At 46.0% G+C, this 15,882-nt stretch overlaps 1 protein-coding gene across 1 annotated transcript; it reads right to left on the minus strand.

Annotated features, from left to right (window-relative positions):
• Positions 1-1,474: 1,474 nt before the first annotated feature.
• Positions 1,475-15,278, minus strand: LOC136609794 (b(0,+)-type amino acid transporter 1-like). Its single transcript, XM_066589174.1, has 6 exons — positions 14,538-15,278; positions 12,772-12,905; positions 11,041-11,170; positions 9,523-9,647; positions 6,850-6,937; positions 1,475-1,706 (listed from the first exon to the last, which is right to left on the minus strand). Exons 1-6 carry the CDS (start codon positions 15,276-15,278, stop codon positions 1,476-1,478), a joined length of 1,449 nt encoding a protein of 482 aa, XP_066445271.1. The 3' UTR covers position 1,475.
• Between the last annotated feature and the right edge of the window lie 604 nt (positions 15,279-15,882).

Here is a 15,882-nt window from a genome sequence, read left to right on the forward strand (position 1 = left end):
GGTGCACTGGTTCCTGGTGTGGTGTACTTCACACCAGCAGAGGACTGGGAAGTATTGGCTGCTTTGGGTGCTGAATCAGGCCCACAGGTATGGCCACATTGAAGCCAAGCCTATGGTTTCTAGAAATAAGGAGTTAATTTTTAGATGATGGGGTATTGCTCTTGAGACAATGACTGTATTCCTCAAATGTGCATGACTGCCCATGTGCACCCCTGCTGCCGCCGGGACGCATGGTCCATCACTTTCAACCCAGAGCCCTGTTTATGTTATTTGTTTGGGACTGGCACTCGGTGAATGTGCACACTGCAGCATCAAGGAATTTGCCACCCCAGCCTTCGTTATATTGGAGTTATCTCCAAGAATTTGGATGTTCACTTGTTTCTACTGCACAAGCTGCTATCAACCTTATTGCAGAGCTGCAACCAGGCTTACTATTAGACCTACGGTCCAGCAGCAGAGCTGTGCACACAAGAACCCACACCATTGGATGAAGATGCCACTCCCCTGACACTGATAGCACCCGCCAGAGCCTTGGACAAGGGGCAGGCTGAGGTAACACCGCTATTCCCCGAACCTAGGGAGGGCCAGAACATTACCCAGGGGTTCCTACCACACCCCATGTGCACGCAGAATCGGTTCACCCACCTAGTTCACCTCAAACAATGAGTAGACTGCAAGACTCCTTCAGTGGTGGCTTATCTCCCTTAAGAACAAAGGATGGGACATATTGAAGTTCAATGTGCTTGATCCTTTTTCCAAAACAACAACGAATGGCTCAGGACCCAATCGAGTTAAATTGTAATTAAAGAATTTGTCTTAACTTGATTTTTTTCAGTTATTTTAGCACTGGAACAAGCAGCTTCACACATTGAAAGTGTGGGCAATCTTGTGTAGACTAATCACACTCCATTAGCGGGCACAGAGTAGTAAAATGAGAATGACCTACAGTAGATCATTCTCACACTGTGAGAAATAAACTTGTGCAATCCTGGAAAGATCTTTTTGTCCCTGGATAAATATTTCTGTGGACGCCCTGTATATATATACACACACACACACACACACGTTCTTTTTCCTCTGGATCAATAAGGGGAAATCAACTTCTAATGTTTTCCTATACCCCCTCCTTTCATTCACATCCTATTTCATCCACTGGTCGAACTTGAGGTACATATATTTTTTTCCTCCATGCTAATTATGTAACTATGAGTTCAAATCCCCAGCAGCGCCCTCAGAGGGGAAATGAAGCACTACACCATTTCCACTGAAATCAATGACTTGTCTGTATAATTACTAGACACCCTAAGTCCTCCCGCTGTCTGCAGACGCTCTCTGATCTGACTAATAAATGAGTATCCACAACAGACTGATCTTGGTGACTACAAAGAACTTGAAACAACACATTGAGACGCACTGTAGAAAGAATATATAATATAATGTCCCAATAGTTCCATGCATAAAAGAGAAACCTCATTTCAGTTGTTTTTATCAGTTGGTGCCACTTGGAGCAGGAGCTGAAGATGGAGCGTGACAGAATGGAACCACCCTGGAGACCATTTATAACGGACAACTGGGATGTAAAGTATAAGTCCACTAAGGATAAACAGAGTAACATACAGATATTCCAGCTGAGGGCTGCCAATAATTGGGGCCAACACCAGGTATACGGCGGCAATGAGCACGATCACTGGAATGATGATTGGAACCTGGAAGATTAGAAGAGTACAATGGTTGTTGTGTGAACCAACGACTAACAGTACAACTATCATCCAAATAGTCGCTCAAAAGAGTAAATTTTAGCCACAATTGTTTGGTGTAAACTTTGCTATTAAGGGCTAATACCCACGGCCGGTATTAGCCCTTAATAGCAAAGTTGAACCTAATAGCTCAATGCTCACGCTGCAGAATTCCACCACGGAATTCCCCAGCGTGAAATAACCTGCGGCATGTTCTAAATGCCACGGGAATACGCACATCCGGCTTCCATTGTAGTCAATGGAAGCCGGCCGTCACGCTATACTTCCGCTGTGCTACAGCGGAAGTATAGCGTGAATATGCTTCACCGTCGGCGTCATATGACACTGCCAGCTCGTCATGCGCGACGGCACATTATGTGGGACTCGTATAGCAGTTCTGGGAGGTGAGTATGGGGTCTTTGAAGGGGTGCCGTGATGGACTCCGCTGCAGTAATCCGCTGGCGGAGTCCAACACGGCCGTGGGCATGAGCCCTTACTGAGTAAAGTGAATATTAAATGACTAGTTGGTTCATTTCAGCCCCCCTAAAAATAGTCTTTGGTTGATTCATGATTGTCTGCCATAAATAGGCAATTTCTGACTTGCATCGACTAGCCAACAACTTTGCAGGGAGGTGTGCGCTTGTTTGGCGTGCACCTTTCAGTGGACGCTGATTGGCTCCTGCCTTTTTTTTTTTTACATTTTGCCCTCCCACATAGACTCTCGAAAACAGTCCCTGCTAGAGATGAGCAAGCATACTCGCTAAGGGCAATTGCTCGATCGAGCATTGTCCTTAGAGAGTATCTCCCCGCTCGGCAGAGAAGGTTTGGCTGCCGGTGCGGGTGACAGGTGAGAAGCGGCCATGAGCAGGTGGAAGCTCCCCGCTCTTCCCCGCCACTCCCCTCTGGCAGCCGAATCTTTGCTCCCGAGCGGGCAGGTACTCGCTAAGGGCAATGCTCGATCGAGCAATTGCCCTTAGCGAGTATGCTCGCTCATCTCTAGTCCCTGCTGGTCTTCGAAAGAACGCTTGCTGGTGTGGCTAAAGGCTCCTGGGTCCAGGTGCAAAAGTTTATCTTGGGGCCCCCTAACTTAACCCCTTAACGCAGGGGTGTAACTTGAAGCTTCTAGGCTCCAATTCAAAATCTGTAACAGGGCCCCAACTATAATGCTTTATTATAGTAGTGGGCTCCCTGTATGGAGAAGAGAGGCCTTATGGGTCCTGGGCCCGGGTGCAACTGCATCCCCTATAGATACACCAGTGCTTGCTGCTACATTCTCTGGCTAGTTTTGGTCCAGCAAGAGACCACAGTAGCGAGTATTCACTTGAAGATGGCTCGCACATACTTAGGTGCATTTAGTGGACTCGGCAACCAATGAGCGTTTGTTGACGAGCAGTTGAAATTTCTAAAACATGCTTGTTAACAATCCTCACGCCCTTTAACTAGTCATCGAGTGAGAATTGGGCCCACTGAAATGAATGGGTTCACTTTGTCACATTTTGTGGGCATGAGTTTCACTGACAGGCAATAATACATTGTAATACAACACAGAAGTAGTTCAATACAGGGTTATTACAAATGATCTTCTCAATGTGACCCCTCATAACTCACATTTAATGACACTCAGATAATTTGAGATCAGTGGAAACAGAAACTTAAAAATTTGCATTAACCAAAACTGTCTAACAGTAAGACGTCCTTGTTGTCGATAGCATCCAATCACGGCGCAGCATTCATTTTTCGAACTGCTGAGATAGAATGGAATACAGTGTAACTAACGTTCTGTAATTTACCCCATTCAAAGACATACTTCATGAGTATTTCTGCCTCCATCGGCGGCCTGACTCGCACATTACCATTTGGGTCAGATACCTTCTTTGAATGGATTGGAGTTTCTCCTATTTGATTATTAGTAACTCCATCAGGGAGGTGCTTTATAGTTACCGTCACTGGTGAGACAAATTAGGGTAGTTATTCACTGCTCAAAGCACCACCATTTGCTACAATCAGAAAGGTTCAGAGGTTCAGAGGCAGGTCACTATCCGCCATAAACTCCCTCACTTTGTAGGGTTCTGTTGTCTTGTATCAAATCAAGATCTATCATATAGGGGTAATCTGGGATTTACTGTTAGTTCATATGAGTGTTCGTACTGTCCGTTGATCTCTCCATTCAAGCACATAGTGTAGTAGTGCAGTACACAGAAGGGCCTGTAGAGGGCTGCAGACTGGACTTCTGGTGCGAGAGTTAACACAAAGGGGTGGAGCAGGAAGTAGAAAAGGGCCAGTTCCTGCTAGAATCAAGTTAGAGGAGAGAGGATCAGTGCAGCAGAGTTGAGGTGCTGCAGGCTGGTGGCCTAGCAGAGGCCAGAGTCCGACGGGCGACAACCCTGGACGTACACCCAAGTGGGGTGCATATGGACTGTGTATATTGATGTTGGTTGATATTGCTGTGTTTTGTGATTGCAGTGATGACAAATAAAGGTTGGCAGGAGCCAAATAAAGAAATCAGCATCTCCTGAGCAGTTTCTGCACGTTGTGTTCCATTTTCATGTGCAAGAGGTCGGCGATCCGCAGGCAAGTGCACCCGCTCGCTACAATAGATTATTTCTGCCTCTGTAACAACTAATAAATATACACAAATTCTATCTGACTCTTTTTCCATCTAAATGAAGTACAATATGTGGTGAGAAAACAATGTCAGAATCACTTGGATATGCAAAACCTTTATGGAGTTATTCTATGTTAAAGTGACACGTCAGATTTCCACAATTTGGCTCCATCACTAAGGGGTTAAGGAAAAAGGTTGCATCTGTAAGCATAAATTGTACGTCCGTCCACCAGTAAGCATGGAAACAGTGGAGCGCGTCCTCAGAAATCCCCCCATCATGGTAAGCAGAGAAATGGACGTTCCACAGCCAATTATGTAAAAGTTTCTGCGCAAATGTTTGTTATGCTATCCCTACCGAATGCAATTGTTACTGGCCCTGAAACACAGCGCGGCGACGTTCTTTCTGTGAGAGTATGCAAACTCTAATAGAAAGCGATGGTTTTATGGAGTCTTTAGTGATGAAGCCACCTTCAATTTTTCGGAAAACAAACGTAATGTTAGTGTAGAGGCCCTGAACGTCTATTCCTGGCCCCCTCCATAAATGTCATACATGTCTGTGTGTAGATGCGCTGTGCGAATGGTCTAGTCTCTTGCTAGGTGTATTGTACAGCTGCAGCAAGTGAGAGGTTAAAGGGGTTGTCCCGCGGCAGCAAGTGGGTCTATACACTTCTGTATGGCCATATTAATGCACTTTGTAATGTACATTGTGCATTAATTATGAGCCATACAGAAGTTATAAGAAGTTTTTCACTTACCTGCTCCGTTGCTAGCGTCCTCGTTTCCATGGAGGCCGTCTAATTTTCGGCGTCTAATGGCCAAATTAGCCGCGCTTGCGCAGTCCGGGTCTTCTTCTTATCTTAATGGGGCTCCGTGTAGCTCCGCCCCGTCACGTGCCGATTCCAGCCAATCAGGAGGCTGGAATCGGCAATGGACCGCACAGAAGCCCTGCGGTCCACCAAGGGAGAAGATGCCGGCGGCCATCTTCAACCGGTAAGTAAGAAGTCACCGGAGCGCGGGGATTCAGGTAAGCGCTGTGTGGATTTTTCTTTAGGTCCCTGCATCGGGGTTGTCTCGCGACGAACGGGAGGGGGGGGGGGTTTAAAAAAAAAAACCCCGTTTCGGCGCGGGACAACCCCTTTAATGTCTGCATTAACTGGGAGACTGGGAGATGTCTGCAAAGGTATCAATTTATGTCCTGTCATGGGGTATGTGAGAGTCTATAAATATGAGTGTCAGTGAGCAAGGTGTGATTTTTTTTATTTTATTTTTTTTTTCTTCTGGTCTTCTTTTCTTCTGGGTTCCTTAAAGTGCCAACCACATGAAGGTACCTTCAACCCTCATGTGCTGAAGAATGGAAGAGAAAGAAAGGTTTCCTGAGGACCCTAATGCCAGGAACCATTAAAAGAGAGATAGCGTGAGAAAAGTCCAAGACCACCGTGCAAAGGTACTGTGTTGCAAGAGTGTCTGTGGAGTGACCCTACCACAATCCTCCTCTGGAGAGTTCCCTTCCAGGAGCGGAGTTTCCTCCCTGACCTCCAGCCGTCTGTTCTTACCTGCACTAGTGTGTTCCTGATTTGTGCGATATTGAAGCTTTCCAAGTAAGGTTTTGCCAGGCCCTGACTATTCCCATTGTGTGTGAATTCTCTTTATTACCGCCGAGGGTCATACCGGTGGGTAATAGGAATGGTGGCGTCACGCGTGACAAAAATGTGTTCCTGTTCCATCTATATTGGGCATCCCTCTCCTAGGGGTGTCCGGAAGAGGCCCAGCGCTGCTCTGTCCGAGGCTACGTGTGTGCCACCGTGACAAGTGACCACTCTACCCTCTCAGCTCCTCAGCGTATGCCCCCTGTCCTCAGTTACCCTTTGGGACGCTGCATCAGAATCTGGGAACCCACTCGTCTACGTGGAGTGTATGCGCGACTCCACCAAGGTTAATGTGTTTTGCGCTATAACCTGTAGGGAAGTGTATGGCCCCTTCTGTATCCACGAGGATGCTGTACCTGGATGCTACAGCCGCAGTGGGAACAGGAAATACCTGATTGCATCTTCCGACAGGACAGGGTGCCCCCCATTGTCACAATGACATCAGAAGTGAGCTGCGACTAACGAGCAGATGGATTGTCCATGCAGGTGGTGATGATAGAGACCTTCTTCCTTCCTCCACGTTCCCCGGACCTTGTGATGTTACAGTCTAAATGCCCCCCTCACTACCCACCACATCATTTGTAATAACCCTGTATATGTAGAAGCAATCAAATGACTTCCAGCCCCATTGTGGGACAAAAACTATATTAAGATCAATATAGTTGATAGACAATCACATTATTTGTGAGTGCAGATATCTAGGTCATTCCAAAGGGTTCACTTACTTTTTTCTTTTAAGTGCCAAGACCCAGCACATCTATGCTTTACATCAACCGTCCATTTATTTAAATGAATATTGTGTATTTCTTCAAATACTCCATATGGTGACTCAAACTGGGATAGTTCAGATTGTTTTACTTACTTTATATGGTCTGGGGATATCCGGCTTTTTAATCTTCATATATATGAGGCCAGAAATCGTAATGCCGTAGAACAGCCAGGCTGTGAAGCTGACAGCAAACAGGAGTTATAAAAATACATGTGCTATCCGTGTCGTTACATGGGACTGCAAGTCAACTTACTTTACTATGTCAGGGCTCTTTCACACGCACGTATGCATTTTTACCTTCGCTCATCCGCACTGTGAATTCGCGTGAATGGATGATTTTTTAGCGCTTTCTCGTCCATTCACATGGCTGGGTGTGACGTATTAGTGAAAAAAAATACCCCGCAGCACGGAAATCCCTCGCTAAACTGCCTCCCCCTTTCCAGCTGCCATAGGAGTCTATGGACTGTAAAATCGCCCATGTGAACAAATGCATTGGAAACCAATGCCTCAGGTGATCACGTCTATTGGCCGGGTGTAAAAACGCGGCTACATAGCTGCTTATATACACTTGTGTGAATAAAGCCTCAGTCAGACAATCACGCAAGAAGCGGTGTGTTCACACATGACATATGTGTTACGTGTGTAATTCCACAACGCCGTACAGTCCAATGATGGGGTATGTTCATATGGTGGAATTTTGCAGCTATGATGCGGGATCCGTGAGAGTAGCCTAACAATTCTGCAGCAAATCCGCATTGCACTTTCAATGGGAATCCACACCGTAGTCTATATGGTGCCGATATTTTCCGTATGTAGATTTCAAATCCGCATGCGGAATAAAAAGAAGTTACATGTCGCTTCTTGGTGCGGATTCCATGCCTTTTCTTCATCAGGAATTCCACACGCGGATTCTCCCAAAGAAAGGGGCCAAATCCACGCGCGGGACCGCAGTCATACGTTTGCATAGCCGTGGCACAAATCTGCAGCTCAGATCAGCTGTAGATTTCTGATACGGCTTTTAGAGACAGAATTTACGCAGAAAAATCTGCGCCGGATTCTGCCATGTAAACAAACACTTTAATCCCTTAGAGACTGCGCCATCGACTTTCTACGTCCTGCTGTTGCAGGACATGTATGGAGGGAGGCAGTGCCGCTATCTCCCTCCATACAGCGCGGGCGTCAGCTGTTTATTAACGCTTTAAATGCGGCTATTAACCCTTTTAATGCCCCGAACGCTGTTCAGGGGTCCCGCATGGCCCCCCCCGCGCGCGCGCGCGCGTTGAGATCAGGGGAGCCGTGCAGGTGTCATGGCAGCCGGGGGCCTTAGAAAGGCCCCAGGGCTGCCTTAGCAGACTGCCTATCAAGCCATCCCCGGGAAATCCCACGGGAAATCCTGCCGCGGGATTTCCGCCCATGTGCAGGCAGCCTAATTCTGTGAAGAGGTGAGAAATGTAATTTGTGGGAAAACCCTTTAACCCCTTAAGGACCCAGCTGTTTTGTACCTTAAGAACCAGACACCTTTTAGGGATTTTACTAGAGATGAGCGAACGTACTCGGATAAGCACTACTCGTCCGAGTAATGTGCCTTATCTGAGTACCGCTGTACTCGTCCTGAAAGATTCAGGACGCGCTGCGGAGCGGGGAGCTGCAGGGGAGAGCGGGGAGGAACGGAGGGGAGATCTTTCTCTCCTTCTCTCCTGCCCGCTCTGCCCCACTCCCCGCTGCGACTCACCTGTCAGCAGCGGAGCGCCCCGAATCTTTCAGGACGAGCACAGCGGTACTCGGATAAGGCACATTACTCGGACGAGTAGTGCTTATCCGAGTACGTTCGCTCATCTCTAGATTTTACCCATGTGGCGGTTTTACTGCTCTATTTTTTTTTCCTTTAGCGACAAATTATTTTTGCTGCGTTTTTTTTTTCCGTGACATATAGGACTATTTTTTTAATAGCTTTTTCACTGACTTTTTTCCGTTTTTTTTTTTAGTTTTATTGGGGGTAAAAAGCTAAAAAAATAAAATCGTTTTTCTAATATTTATAATTTTTTTTTTTAATTATTTTTATATTTACACTAAAATAAAGTATGGGACTGGGTTCCTCTATTTGTTTCGGACATTTTGATATATAGTATGTATGGTTTTTGTTTATAGGGCGCATACGGCGACGGTTTTTGTTGGCGTCGGCTTTGTGTTATTCTCTTTCTTATGTATGTATTGTTGTTTTATTCTGTTATTTTGTTTTACTTGTAATTATGTTTTTTTTCTATCTATATCACCCCCTGAAGTCATACAAGACCTCTGGTAGACAGTCACATTTTTTTTTTCCCCCGTTTTTTGACACTTTCCCACTGTAGCTGGGGTGTCCATAGGAGCCCTAGTTACAGGGGAAAGCAACACCTGCAGTGACATTAGTCACCTGCAGAGCTGCCAGGGTATAGTCTGACCCTCCAGCTCTGTATAGCAGGGAATCCCAGGAGGTCACATGACCCCCCAAGGCTCCCGTAGTGAAAGTACTTACTTTCACTTTTCCCATATAGTGCTCATTGAGCACTGTATATCGGGGAAGCAGAAGGCAGGAAGGGTTAAAAACCCCTCCTGCCTTCTGCTCCCGGTTATCAGCTGTCACTAACAGCTGATAATCCGTTCCTGCCTCTGACTGATTGCAGAGGCAGGAGGCTTAGAGCACCACCGTAAATTTACAGTGGCTGCTCCTAAATGGGTTAAACTATGATACATCCATATACATATATAATAGGAATATATACCAACCTGAAGAAGTTCACAATACTACTGAAATCTCCGGGAATTATCATTATTAACGAGATGACTGATGTAAAAATGAGTGCAGGAGATGGCGTTAAACGCTTCACATGGGCCATGGAGAGCGCGTCTGGCTGTGAAAGAAAATATCAAATTAATTAAAGTGATCCTTTGCTCCGGAGGGGGAGAAGGGCAAATTACTTGCAAGTTCTTCTTTGCTGCCGCCCCTCCAATCTGCCCCATTTTTGGCCATCCAAGATAGATGTAATAATTTTCTAATTACCTAATGCTCACTGTATACTGCTCTGATTGGTCAGTAATGATCATGTAATCAACTCTGGTGAATCAGATAGCACGTATGGTACAATGGCAGTCTAAGGGTTCTTTCATATAACCGTATGCGTTTTTTACGGTCGCCAGTATGAATGAAGAATAGCCACACGGGCGGTTTCAGCGTATCAGCAAAAAAAATATGCTGCAGAGCAGAAATCCCTCGATCGGCAGAAAGCCTCGGAATGACTGCTAATGCTTATGTAGCCAGATGTCTTCTTTTCCCAGGCTACCAATGCATTGTTAGGTAGGCATTAGAAATTGTGTCAGACATCCTGAAAGACTGAAAACAAGACCTGGAACCAGTAGATCAGAGGGGTGGCAGAGAAGGGCAACTGCCGGTTACATACCCTCCACCCTCTCTAGTTTCGGGACAGAAGAATTTTTTTCCTGAAACCAGAGAATTACTTTAAAGGCAGAAAGTTTCCAAAGTTTTAGAGGAGGATCTCTTGCTGGCAGATTGTACCTTAGCAAGCACAATATATCTTGAGCATAGCAGGGCTCAGGGGCGTAACTATAGAGGATGCAAGGGATGCGGTTGCACCCGGGCCCAGGAGTCTTAGGGGGCCCATAAGGCCTTTCTTCTCCATATATGGAGCCCAGTACTATGAATAAAGCATTATAGTTGGGGGCCCTGTTACAAGTTTTGCATCGGGGCCCGGGAGCTTCAAGTTACGCCTCTGGCAAGGCTATAACAGAGGATGAGCATATTAAAGAAGATTTATTAAGCAAATGCCCCCAAATTCATCATGTGTTTTAGATATTTTTCAAAACTATCATCACAGTTCTGTTGACTGTCTGGAATAAGGGTGCAACAAAGCGGACCCATAAAAGTTGTCAAATTTATAAATGACGTGCCATTTTCCAGCCCGGAATTTTGGTGTTTAGGTACGCCGCCAGTCATACGATGGTATACTGTAGGAATGACAAAAGTGTTTGATATGTCTAGTAAGTTAGACCAAATGTAATATGCCAGATGTGCCAACCCCATTCAGCCCTTTATATTTAAGCGTCTTGTAGAGTTCACATCATGATGCATTGGAGCCATTAGCCTCCTACTAGTACTTTATACCTAATGAATAGCACCTCGGGGGCAGTACCATCAAAATAAAGAATTAACATATGTTAATCAAGCACAATAGGTCCAGATAAAAGAGCAAACATAGAAAGTGATAAATGTGGGAGCTGGTTTATTACCAGATGTCCCTCTCTGGCAGCCACGTAACACACTCGGCCTCCACTGAAGAAAGTTCCATTTGCAGACCCGATAGTAGACAGTGCAACACCCAAACTGATTATCCAAGTCCAAGTCCCCAGCACCTTTAATCTACAGAAAATAGTTAGTTGGAAGATAAGAAATAAGTTATCAACTGCAGTCTGAAATGGATTAAATCTGATGTAAGATCAGGGCAGTTACCCATATGGTACTACGGATCATTGTCAGGGGATCTGGTGCATGAATACTCACTAGAATACGGGGACGTACATAGAATTGAGGAGTTCCCATAGGAAAGATTTTCTACAACTGGCTATTAGCAACATATCCCTAACTATCTGGAACAAGAGACCTTGGTTCTTGTTAACTCCTATTTTCTTTCCAGGGTCCTTTGTAGGACTTAAAGGGGTTGTTCAGCTGTACTAATGGGCTATCTACAGGAGAGGACATCAACAAGGCTCCGATGTCTGGGACCCCTTCTGATCAGCTGATCATTGGACGGATGTGCTTGTGCACTGAGCTGATTCATGCAGAGGGCAGACAGCTCTGTTCCCACTGCAGAGGCCAGGATTAGTATTACAGCTAAAGTTCCCATTGAATTGAATGGGATCTTTGATTGTAATTACAAGCTGTGTTACTGTGGTGCGAATGAAGTTGTCTGCGTCCTGCATAGATCAGCTCAGTGCAAGAGTGCACAAACCCAACAAACAGCTGATTACAGATGGGTCAAGGGCATCAGACACTTGCTGATTTACTAGTGATGGAATATCTTGAGGATTGACCCTCAATATTGTAAAACTGCCTTTAAATATAGATATTGTGTGTGGTATATAATGAAGAGCGCTGGAGCCACTTCAAACAGCTGATCAGTGGGGTTGCTCTGCAGGGGCGGCACTTGGGGCATGTGTCCTGAGTGTAGCCAAGAATTGAGCCCAAGTGCTCCTTTAAGTGAACGTATTTTTGCATGCCAAATATGCCTGTGTAATACGCAGCGAATAGCACCCATTGATTTTAATGCTTTCATTCTCATTACTGTATTTTGCAGGCAGAAAAAAAAGTTAGGACATGCTCTATCTTCTTGCGTATTTGCGTGCCAAGGTCCCCATAGAAGTCTATGGGAGGTGCACAACTGCGCACTCAATACGTGTTCATATGCACAATACGCTGGGCAATTCCATGAAAAAAATATCACATCTGGCCTCATTAGGCTAAATAGCCTTTTATACAACAGCGGGTGTGTGTGTGGCGTACGCATGTGAACAGGTCTTGCATGCGCAAAAAGTACAGTGCTATGCACCGATACACGCGCAGATCTACCTTTTTCATGGTGCAAATGCGTGGCTCTGAAGCGTGCGCAATTGCGCATCTGGCCGTCTTAAGGAGCCGCCGTTGCACCAAGCTCTCCTCCTGAGATGATCTTAATGCGGGTTAGCAGCAGGACATTGTGTATTGGGACAAGACCTGTGGCCCGGACCACCCCTGATAGTGCGGGCCCCATAGCAGCCACTACGACTACTATGGCAGTAGTTCTGCATCTGGTCACCTCCTTGGTTAGTATGAAGGTACTCAGTCCGTGGCCTTGTGTTTCTATGTGGTCACAAATCCCTCTGGCAATGCCTATGATGCAAAAGGTTAGGCACAGAAAATCAAAGCATCACGGTGTGCAAATAATACTCTATATGAGGACAGCAAATCACAGTTTATAGACTGACCCCCAACTGATGGCGACGGCATCTGATGTAAGTAGTTCCTGCGGAGTCATCGCTGCAAAATAGCTGATGTTAACCAGGAGGTAAACACATGTGACAAGTGGGATGGCAATCATCACAGCCCGAGGAAGGTTCACCTAAAACATACATAAGACCACCCATGATAGTATTACAAAGAGTGACTCTACGAAGGCTGGACTAAGAGGGTTGTAAACTGAATAATGGCGTAAATCCAACTTTTCACACCATTTTGCTTGTGAGTAAAAAAACTTAGCAATTGTATAATATATATTTTAAGGGTTAAAATCCCATGCCCACAGTATGAATGGAGCAGCAGCTGAGCATGTGCACTGCCACTCCCATCATCTACACCATCCTACCTCTGACCACCTGAGCAAGAATCAAAAGTAGTATTTATTTCCATATGTTAAACACTTAGTGGGACTCCTTTCGCCCTAATGATATCGGATAGTTTGGTATACATTCTACTAACGTCTGAAACACTTCAGCTGGTATTTCCCTCCATTCATCCTGTAAATGTCTGGAGAGTTCTCTCAAAGAAGATGCAACAGCCCATCTGCAATGGTGCAAGGAAAGTTGTCATTGGACAGTGGAGCAAAGGAAGAACGTTTTATAGAGTGACGAATTACACAACTCCATCTTTACATCCTGGCTGTGGAGGGTCTTGGCGAACCCTTTTGCCTGAGTGTGTTGTGCCAGCAGTTAAGTACATCGGAGGTGCCGTTTCGGTGTGGGAATGTTTGTTCATGGCTCTTGTCACTACAACCAACGAGACCATGTCATTAAAATGAGACAATACTCTGGGAATGGTCAGCAATACTTCCAACAAGACAACGCGACTTGTCACCAATCCACCACTGCTTTACGTTGGTTTGAGGATGTGGATGTTCCATGATTGGACTAGCTGAATCCAATTAAACATCTTAAGGCTGCATTCACAAGAACGTATATCGGCTGTGTTTTCACGCCGAGCCGATATAGGTTCTCCTCATCTGCGGGGGGGGGGGGGGGGGAGGCCGGAAGAGCCAGGAGCAGGAACTGAGCTCCAGCCTCCTCTCTGCCTCCTCTCCGCCCCTCTGCACTATTTGCAATGACAGGAGGCGGGACGGGGCTAAGTTCCGAGAATTAGCCCTGCCTCCGTCCCGCCTCTCCCCATTGCAAATAGTGCAGAGGGGTGGGGAGGAGGCAGAGAGGAGGCTGGAGCTCAATTCCTGCCCCTGGCTCTTCCATCCTCCCCCCCCCCCCTGCACACGAGGACAACGTATATCAGCTCGGTGGGAATGCACCCTTAGGGTCAGTAAATATGAACAGCATCCATCTTCTTTGAGAGAACTCACCAGATGTTTGCAGGATGATTGGAGGGATATACCAGCTGAAATGTATCAGACATTAGTAGAAAGTATCTCATTAGGACCAAGGAGGCCCACTAAGTATTGACATATGGAAATAATTACTACTTTCGATTTTTGCTCAGCCGTCCAATAGGATAGTGTATATGAAATTGCCGAAGACAAGACAATTACAGTGCTCATCAGTCTCCAGCAGTCCCATAGAGCTGAAGGGAGCTGTAGCATAGATGCTTAAGTGCCGCTCTAAGTATGCGGGGGTCATAGGACCCTTGTTCTTGTGACTGGTTTGGTTCCAAACCCTGCAATTTGACCCAAATTGATGAGACATTTATCCCCTATCCCGTAGATATTAGATAAACTGATATCTTGGGATAACCCCTTTACGGATGATTTACTAACCTCAGGGTTCTTCAGTTCCTCTGTAATATAATTCAGATTATTCCATCCGTCATACGACCAGAGCCCTTGATAAAACGCCACGCCAACAGGACCAAAACCAGTGGCCGTGTTTGCAAAGGCATTGTGAAAGACCTGGGTGTTGCCCTTGACCAAAAGAACTAGGCCACCCACAATTATTACTAACAGGATTATCAACTTAGCCGCTGTGAAGAAGTTCATGATAGACATAGAAAGTCGGACATTCAGGCAATTAATAGTTCCCAGAACGAGGATGCAGACAGCTGCTGTGCACTTAATGACTGCTTGCGGAGAAGGGCAACCTGGGTAGAAAGCGGCCACAACGTATTCTGCAAAACTTAAAGAGATCCCAGCTATGCCAGCCGGCCTCACCACAATGACCGAGGTGTACGCCAGAAGGAAGGCAGGTAAGGAGCCAACATTCCTTAAAATATAGATGTAGTCTCCTCCAGATTCCGTAATGACCGTTCCAAGTTCAGCATAAGAAAGGGCTCCAAGCATAGCCAGGAGACCACAAGCTGCCCATATTAGGAGACTAGACCCGGGGCTCCCCATGTGATACAGCACCCATTGAGGAGACATGAAGATCCCAGAGCCAATCATGGTGCCAGCTATCATTGACACGGCACTTATCAAGCCAAGCTGACGTTTCAGATGAACCTTCCCAGTGTCCTCGTCCATTTTTCCATCAGCACTCGTTGAGGAAGCCTCCTTTACCTCCATGTTGTCCTCCGATCAGATGTCTCTGAAAGCGAGCAGACTACGTTACACCGCACTCATTGACAGCACAACACTGGCAATTAACAGCGGAGTTAAACATTAAAGTAACACGTACAAAGAACGTAGCAGGTTTTATACCATTCTAGTTAATGATCTATTACAAAAGAAGCAATAAATCGTAGATTCTGTTTCATGATTTGGAATTGGGGACATATGGATGCTGCAATGAGCCCACCTATAAAATTGAGGTCAATTGATTTTCTATTTGCAGGCAACGGGTACTGCAGGTTCTGGAACTGACACTGGGTGCAGATGGCCATGTTGTGCTGCAGAGCCCAGTTCATGGACTATGTATGGCCCCTGAATATGGAGCCCTTGGAAGACTGTCGGGTGCCATATGTACAGAGATATTCTTCCCCAGCAGCAAAGCATAGCTCTATACAAATGGAGTCCAATGCAGTGTGAGGATGGCTGGGACTGTCCCCTGGGCCATATAAAATGAGCGCACATCAGTTTGAATTGGAGTCTGCACCAGTGGGGGAGTGACAGTGCATTGGTTCTCCATCTCAGGGAGCGAGGTCATGCCCAGGATCTGGCCAAGCTAGAA

The sequence above is a fragment of the Eleutherodactylus coqui genome, chromosome 1 (assembly GCF_035609145.1).
Source record: "Eleutherodactylus coqui strain aEleCoq1 chromosome 1, aEleCoq1.hap1, whole genome shotgun sequence".
NCBI lineage: Eukaryota > Metazoa > Chordata > Amphibia > Anura > Eleutherodactylidae > Eleutherodactylus > Eleutherodactylus coqui.

What these genes read in the sequence shown, in the direction of transcription:
- LOC136609794 (XM_066589174.1), bottom strand. Translation starts at nt 15,278, where the DNA reads ATGGAGGTAAAGGAGGCTTCCTCAACGAGTGCTGATGGAAAAATGGAC. An exon ending in AGGAACTGAAGAACCCTGAG is followed by an intron (nt 12,906 to 14,537) that starts GTTAGTAAATCA and finishes TGTATGTTTTAG; the next exon opens with GTGAACCTTCCTCGGGCTGT. An exon ending in GCCGTCGCCATCAGTTGGGG is followed by an intron (nt 11,171 to 12,771) that starts GTCAGTCTATAA and finishes TATTTTCTGTAG; the next exon opens with ATTAAAGGTGCTGGGGACTT.